Source organism: Myzus persicae, unplaced genomic scaffold (genome assembly GCF_001856785.1).
Source record: "Myzus persicae strain clone G006 unplaced genomic scaffold, MPER_G0061.0, whole genome shotgun sequence".
Classification (NCBI taxonomy): domain Eukaryota; kingdom Metazoa; phylum Arthropoda; class Insecta; order Hemiptera; family Aphididae; genus Myzus; species Myzus persicae.
In genome coordinates, this window is record NW_019101707.1 from 79,856 (window position 1) to 89,386 (window position 9,531).

The 9,531-nt window shown below is 29.4% G+C and overlaps 1 protein-coding gene across 1 annotated transcript in view; it reads right to left on the bottom strand.

Moving 5' to 3' along the window:
• Nucleotides 1–1,989, bottom strand: part of LOC111030201 (epidermal growth factor receptor-like) — a 78,553-nt gene extending 76,564 nt beyond the window's left edge. Inside the window, exon 1 of the mRNA XM_022309600.1 lies at nt 1,434–1,989. Within this exon, the coding sequence (XP_022165292.1) occupies nt 1,434–1,515 (82 nt within the window). The 5' untranslated portion in view covers nt 1,516–1,989. The remainder of the gene's footprint in view (nt 1–1,433) is intronic.
• Between the last annotated feature and the right edge of the window lie 7,542 nt (nt 1,990–9,531).

The following is a 9,531-nucleotide window of genomic DNA, read 5'->3' on the forward strand; positions in this document are numbered from 1 at the left end:
ACTAGGTAATTAATACATTTTAAAATATTGTAAATTTACCTACTAGTGAAAAAATATGTAAACAGTATATTATTACTTCAAAAATTTAAATAATTCACCGACTAACTTATAAAATCAAATATCAACCACCTGTTTCAAAATATGTAACTAATAAATTAAGTTTCATAATACTGATGTTCAAAACAACGTTTCTAGAATAGTTTTATATTTTTAACAATTTAATCACGTAGTCAAACAATAGTTTTAAAACAAGCTACTGTTTAGTAGTGTAGTTTATAATAATGCGAATTAATATGTAAAGACGTAAAATGAAGGTATATTATTTTAATTGCCAATTAATCTGTCAGTTATTGTTATATTTTGGATTGTAACTATACGAATTACAAGTTATATTAAACATGAATAATTCAATAGTTCCAAGCACGGTTTTTAAATTTTATATTTTAAATCTGATTTACAGTTTAGGTAAACGGTACAGTACCTAAATAGGTATGTGTACATATTTTCATAGCTAAAGATGCAAATATCTACTGTACTCGTAGTTCGTACTGTAATGAATCTATAAAATAATAATATAAAAATGCATTTTTATTTATGTTCATTAAATTACGGAGTTAAGCAGTTGATTAATAAAAAAAACCAAGTGGTTATGCTTAAAATTTATATTTTTAAAAGAACTATCATAATCTATTCAATATCGAGAAACAATGTGTCGTATCACACGTATGTAATAGACTGTAAAAAAGAATAAAATACATACCAAAGCAAATAAACTAAATGATACTATATACTACAAGATATTAAGTGTTTGACCCCTTTATTTTAAATACTAAATAGATAAGTGCCTAATCTATACAACTATAATGTACTCTGCTTTATCTGCTAAGATATCATATGGACAGACCTAAGGAAGATATTGCAAGAATTAATACCTAGCCACAATACTTGAATATTGCGTGATCCTGTCGGCCTGGGTGGATGTAAAAAAAAAGATAAAATAATCATATCATATGTTATGTTGTTCAATCGACCATTTAAATCCGTTTGAAAAAGGGCAATTATGAATTTTTGGTTGTCCCCTTCAAGTAGTTCATTATATCCATGTAAGTTTGGTTTAATTTGATAAACGATATTATGAATCGAATTTACCCTCCACGAAGATCGTTTAGCGTCCAACACGTGACCACCACCATTGTACTAAATCCTCTACATCTATACCACCCTGTATCATATGTACAACACACATCCAACAAAAAACCTTACTACATTATGTAATATTTATTTAAATGACATACGGATGCCATACGTATAGGTACGACCCCGTGCAAATCAGACCAAATTATGAACATCGAGAGAAATATATTTTGTGAGCATAACACAATTATTGTTATCGCAAAAATATCGAATCGACGTTGTCGTCGTATAACACTCACCTCGTTCTTCCACCTGATGGGTTTCGAGCACCGCGTGCGTCAGCAACAACGTCGCGAAAATCCACTGCTGCAGGCCTGGCATCGTTTCGCGAGCACTTCGAACACGACAATAAGACGTAAGGTGGTCGGAAAACGGACGACGGCAGTCTCGAGAGCACTGTTATTTTTACGTTTATCCACAACCCGGTTTTCCGTTGCTTCTGGTCACTCGGTTGCACAGTAGAGCCACGGCCGGTCCGCCGTTGACGACGTAATTACCATCGCGTCTAGAGAAGATCAGAAATCATCAGTCGACTACAGGTGCCCCGACGCTCGATGGGTGGATTTTGGGTACTCAAGACGATATGTATTCAACCAGAAGACGCGATGTCGCACATCCACGGGACGAACTGAAAAACTGTTAAAATAATGTACGGAAATCGCACACAAGAAGATGAAAACGCGCACTGATACCGATCGGGAGGACGGCGGCGGCGGTGGCGGCGGCTTCGAAGGCAGCGACGGCTTCGAAGGCAGCGACGGCGGCGACGTGACACTCTAAGCGATAGCGATACCGTACTGGTGTCTGGTACTACCACACGGCGGCAGCGTGCGCGGATAATAATTTATTATTATTATTATTTTGCCGGCGGCAACCGGTAACCGCGTACACCCGTACAACAATACACTACTCGTCGACGGATACCGCGCCATCTACCAGTCGAACGGAATCCGAAGTCGGTGGGTGGGTGGGGGGCGTCTCGACGGGGCGCGGCAGCATGCGAATTTTCCGGTATCTTTGCGCGCAAACGCACACGCACGCGCACTTTTACGGTTGACAGACGCTATAATATATCAGTTACTGGCTAAGGTAGTTGGGCACTATGTATTTTCTGTATCTACTTCTAAATATTTCGTATAAATTATTATTATTTTATAATGTTCAGCTCTTTCGTTCGACTCAAACATGCGTGACCATTACATTATTTTACGCGATTGTACATGAGCATGGACGTGGCGTCATATTTCTCACTAACGAATCGTCGAACAAATTTTTTATATTATAAACGTCTTTTGATATATATAGCGATGCTATATTATTTATATGCATATTAAGTACGTATATTATATTATGCATATGTATACATAATATAAGGGTGTAGAGTGCAGTATGTGTAGCCACGAAGGACATATATTGTAGGTACCTGTACATTTACTACTTATACTATTACTATATGTCTATACATATGTATATTTAGCCGTGATTTTATGTAAATAATATTTTATGCATACTATACGTATCAAATAACTTATTTTATATAGCCTTTGGTGGAAAATGGATATGATGGTGGTAAGTGGTAACGGGGTAGGGTCACTTTGTCAAAAAATGGAAACCCCTGGCCTACCTCTAATTTCATCTCTAGATGTGAAACGGGATGAAGTAAACAAATAATTGCTGTATCCCAGGTCTCTAAATTCTTAACAAAAGAGAAGATACAAATCATATTTTATTAACTTTTACTTGTAAATAACCGTCGCTTAGTATTAGATATGTCCAATCACAAATTATAGTAATAAGTACCTAATAAAGCTGCACTATTGAAGGTAATAAATTATCTATACTTTGCAATGTATGAATATCTAATACTAAGTGACGATTATTCACATTAATAATTAATACAATAATACTTATTATTATAGTGGTCATTTACCAAGCTGATTTTACATGGATTTACGATATATGCCTACATGTTAGATCATATTAATATGTAAAATCAATTTAAAATAAGCTTCGTAAAGACTCACGAAATTGTGACTATATTCCCAAAAGGAGCCTATACATAATAGTATAATACCTGTGGCTATACGGGTAGACAACTGTACCCGTGACTGATGCGCATTATATAAGCACCCTGGAGCGTAATCATTCGAGAACTGGTAGGGTGTGTTTCGTCGGGTAGACGTTTATGTACGGACACTGTGGAGGCTCGTTCCAGATTCGTTTTGAAATTTCGTCGTTGTACACAACTGCACGAACTCGAAGACGACTATAGGCGTGAGCAAATTCTAAAAGCAGGTAGTGTCCATACTATACTCGTATTATATCATCGGCCCTCTATAATAGTCAGCAGTTTTATAAATACGACAATTTAAATTTTATTTTTTGAAAATGTTTTACTTTGGCCTAACATATACAACGGTTGACGTGAGATAGCAGGCCTATAGAACCCCACAATATGGATTTTGTGGACAGACGTTTTGGGAAAGTTATGGCCATTGATGTTCTGAAGACGAGATCGGAGACGCTGATCGGACTATATTGTGTTACCCGTCATAATGACACTTAAGTTTTTTGACGTTTTGATCTATTTATTAATTATTTAATTATTTATGTTATAATGTACCTATAAATATTAAGTATTATGCTTTAGTAAGTAGTGAATAGTAATACATAATAATACAATACACATTACGTGGTGGTTGATTTTTTGTGGATTAAAAATATTGTCAATTTGGTTTCTGTAGTTAACGATATTTAGGACTTGAGTTATCTGTGTGCTTGTTTTTAAATTATAGAATAATATTTCTGTAAACATCACTATGGATACAGTTACATCAACTTGACATTAAAATAAATATGTATTTAAATGGTAATTAACGTTATAGTGCTTTTTAGTCCCATGAAATAGTAAATGTTCAATAAGTTTTAAATTTAGTGATTGCTCACACGATTATAGACTATAGTAAAATAAACTATAATAAGACACTCATGCTTAATGAAGTATAAATACATATTATCTACCTACATCAAGTGTTTAAAATAATAATCATCCTTTATTTTAATAACAGAATGTTATAGAGACAAAACACAAACTATATCTGACGCAATAACGTGGCTTATTTAAATTATATGGATTAGTTTTTTTTTGAGAAATATTCTTCAAGGCTTCACATATATAATATAATAAATAAACTTATGTATTAAATGTATTATTATTACCTATTTTTATAAATTATGTATTAAAATGTCCAAGTTAATAAATTTGAACGGTTTACGTCTTTTAGAATGTGTATAATATGGTAATACAATTATTTAAATTATTCTGGTTGAGGATAGAATGATGTGAATATGTGATAACCATTCATAATGAGTATTTACTATATTATAATAATATACTGACGCTTTATAAATAATAATAAAACAAAATTAAGCAATTAAATATTAATATTATAAAACTTCATTCAAATAATATAATTAATATTATTATTTGTAAATCATCAATAACGTACAAAATAAAACTGCTATACATTATATAATAAACTGAGTGTCTGAGTACTGGGGTAGGGTTTAAATCGGGTGTCAAAATACCACTAGGTACTTGAACATTACAATGAAATGTTGTAAAAAAAACTTCATGTTTTTAAAAACTATATGTGTATGTTATATAATATGTAGGTAGTCTTATTCTATTGAATATGGATTCATCTTTCATAAATTCAACCGGTGCGAATCGGTTTCGACCTTCTTTTATATTAGTTCACCCTTATTATTATACGGATCATCACATATATTCTTTAGACTATTATTCAGTAATAGTGTATGTATGTACAACTTGTCTCAGGGTGGTGTGCGAAACGATCCAATCCAGTTATAATATAGAAAAAAATGATACAATTCATTGTGATGTAATGAATATAACACTGTATGTCGTGTGAATAGGTGATTGTACTGCCCTTGAGTTTATGATTTTCAGTTAAAAGGTCTATTTGAAATACAGCATACTTATTATTTTCGACCGAAAAATTTTAATGTACACTGAAAATTGTATTTTTATTTATTTAATTTATTTTTCAAATGAGGAACTTTTTAACAAAGGTGATTAATTGTATTGATAGCCAATTATGAAGGTAAATACATGCATAATTAAGTATTAACATTTTGTAGTTTATGCATTAAAAAAAATAGTATGGTTTATAATATTTGATTATAGAAATTTCAAATTTTATTACACTTTAATACAAATATTACGAATAACATAATAAAAATTACTTTTACCCAAACAAGATGCAACGACAACGGACAAGACATACATAATATATAATGAATATTAAATGATAGTAGATATCTTTGAAAATACAACGAAAATCATACAAGAGTATAAAACAATAAAAAATAATAATTGTACATAAAATACGATTTGTGTCTGAAACTTTTTTTGATAACTATTGTCAGTTTTCTTATTATAATAATAACGATTTCCACTGGTCATTGACAATAATATAGGTACTATGGAATATAAAATTCTGAAGTTGACCTGTGTTGTGTGTATAGTATGTATATATACATCTATATGACTGAACGATTTGTATTGAAATACTTAACAAAGTTATTTATCACTAATTGACATATTATTAGTTTATACGATTATCATCCAAATTGTTAAGAAATCTGTCAGAGTCGTCCAATGTATTTGCGTACAATGTAAGTGCATATTCATTGCAAATTATTTGATTCTAAGTTCTAAAACCATATAATATAGGTACAATAGGTACATATTATGTCGGGTGTTCTAATGAGCACCTATGTAAAAATAATCTTTACTTTATTTAAGTATTGTACTCCAATAATAGCCTGCAAAAGGAAAAATAAAACATAATCATCTGTATTAATACTTAATAACCAAATATAATTGTTATCAATTCTAGAATTATTGTGATATTTTATACTTAAATAGTTGTAGAAACATGCAAATTATAAAAAAACTGTATGGTTATTATTTTTGTATTTTACATTAATACATTATATGTACCTCCAAATTCTAGCCCATATAACATAATATTCTTTGTATGAAACTTTTTTTTTTAATAATATATAGGTATGATCTGTAAATTAAATACTTACAATAAGTAAACTACTAATAAGTATTTGTTCATTCATAATATGATATGAATTTATATAGCTGCGTGGAAAAGCTTTATTCATAATATCCAGTTTAATATGAATTATATTATTGGTAAATAATCTATTTAATTTATCTTAAATTAATAAACCTACAAGTAAATTTATATTTATCCAAACTATTGAAAACCATCGTTTATTCTTTTGTTCGTATTGTGTAATGTATGATGAATCCATAAAAAATGTTGAAAAAACAATTTTACATTTTCAATAACGATTATAATCAAAACAGCGTTGATGTTAAAAAATAAGTGTATAGGTAGGTACAATACTGCATTTATGTATTGGAATGCGTTTGTTAGATCGAGGTTCTTGATAAATTGGTATAGCGGTTTTGTTTTGATAAACCTAAAGAATCGTGTTGATCGAACCCGAGTTTATGCTTCCCACACACCTCGAAAATGGTTAATGAATAAAGATCGAAATCGTCAATATTACCCTTGCGTCGATACCACGATTAATAAAAAATTATATACTCCATTCATTTTAGGTATCCCATTCTCTCTCTTTGTTATTTTATTAAATACACATAGCCATTCTATAGAATGCCTACCATCTACAGCACAAGCCTTAAAATATCGTTGGATTTCAGAGATGTAAAAAAAGTATCTGATACCTAAACGATATTTTAAAAATATTCAATGTACAGTTGTGTAATGTTTTTTAAATATAACTGGCGTATGTAATTGTTTTAAATAGCTTTCGTTCTTAAAATAATAAAATTTATTATGTGCATATTGAAATACACATAAGATATTTATTTATTTATTAAATAGTTTACGTCTTTGAAGGGCAAGAGTATACAGTAAACATTATTTTAAACATATCAATGCATATTAATATGAAGAAAATTACATAATTAATTAACTAATACATTTAAGGTATAATTTTGCCTTATCATCTATAAAGAAGTCAGTCAACACTCGTTAACTCATTACAGAAATATGTCATTCGATACATAGGGCTGCTTGCCTGCTTGGAACAAAATTGTTTACTTGTGTTTAAATATAGAAACAGCGAAAATTACGAATGGCAATTTGTGGTACGTTAAATGAGATCTTTTGCAATTATTCCTGTTCTAATATTTGTATAGATGTTTACCATATAAAATAATAGCTTACAATAATTAAAAATGCAATAAGTAAGACTTACACCACTATTAATATATTTGTCATTTAAATATGTTACATTTGTTCTTCTCATCATTCTTACAATGCACCTCAAATAAATGAAGCGCAGTAATAACAAATTGACATTCTTAGTAATTTGATTTTTTGCATGTAAAAGTGATGTCTACATAAAATTGACCATCGATGATAGTACATAATATAATGATGTACCTATATGTAAAATTATTTTGCTGGCAGATTAAGCTACTGATATCTATAACGCATACAAAATTATGACATTGAGCATAAATATTATGACACCAATGGAACTAATAGAAGTAAAAACCATGATATAGTATTACACTTTTTTGAACAGTTTAAAAATCCATATAATTTTTAAAGAATTGCATAAATTATTCCTAATATTATGCTTAGGACAGCATTGAAACATCAAGTATGACCGTCGCGCGTCGGGTATAAATTTAAAAAAATATTCTCTAGGTATGTATACTACATCAAGTTGCACTGCACATATCTTAGTAACATAAATATACTATAATGTAGGCCACGTGAATAGTTTTTTTACATTTTTACTGTATGATACTGGCATATACGACAGTTAAGAAAAAATGTAAAATTTACTCTAACTTAAGACAATATTTATTTATTCTAGGCATTTTATAATGTGTAAGAAAATGAAAACTGATAAAAAAATTAATACTAGTGTGTGCTATATACATTTTTCGGAGTATCAAAATCAGGCGTCACAAATAAACAATAAAAAAATTGCAAGATTTGTTATTTATGTGACGGTTTATCGAATGGGAATCACTTTATTAACGCTGCGCTATTTGTGTATAAGTACTAGGTAACCTGCACGATATGATGCATTGATGCAGGGACATAATAAATTATTTTAAAATATTTAAGAAATCTACAATATTCACATTATTTGTTTTTAGTTTTTATGAAGTAGAATTAAAAAAATATTTGAGAATGAACTATGTCGTAGTGGCTTATAGTTGTGTATGGAATCGTGTTAATTTCTAAAGAATAGATTTTTTTAAAAAAACATTTTTATTTTAAGTTGATAATATTTTTGAATCATCTATACAAAAAATATAAGCTGTGCAGGTTAGTATTTATTAGTATTTGTTATACTGCTATTCAAAATTGAATTTATTTGAATTTGCCTCTACCAATATAATATTGAATTTCTAAAAGAAAAAAAACAAAACAAAGATCAAAATTGACGAGTAAATAATAGTGTATAGTCGCCCATCTGGACTGCTCTCCATTTACCTGATGTTCAGCTGCGTCTGTTGGCTGCATGGGAAGACTGACGAAAACGCCTCATTTGGTGTTATGAAACATTTCATTGTGTTTAAATTATAAATGATCAGTTATGTGGTTGCACAAATTATGTAAAAATTAAAGTCTGCAGTTATATAATGAATTTAAAATTAATATATATATATATATATATATATACATCGAGTAGGTACATGACAAATTATAATATATATATAGTATTTTAAATCCGTAAATGTTTAGTCTAGATACTATAGGATATACTATAGTATAAACTATATTCTAGTAAGTACATATTTATGCTTTGTGTGTGAGAGATAAAATTATGAACAATTTCGTTATTAAAAAATTATATGAAATAATTATGTAAGTAGGCAAAGGTTGTATAACTTTTAACAATTATGTTTTAAATTTTGAGTTTATAATATGTTAGAGTTCATATCCAAACAAATTGTTTGATTAATGGGCAATATTTTTATCTCAAAATAACAATTTATACTTATAAAGATAAATGATACTGAACATTATGATTAATTATATTACAGAATTTTAATTTATAGCGGCCAGTGGTTACTGGATAGATGTTTTACTATTTTAGATAGAACCAATACCGAATAGCTAATTTATTGTTTTAGAAAAATTGAATGATTTTCAATTTTCAATTTTTAGTATAATTAATATATCTAAAATATGTGTGATTATTATGCTGTATAAAATGCAATATAAGTTAAGTGTTCTG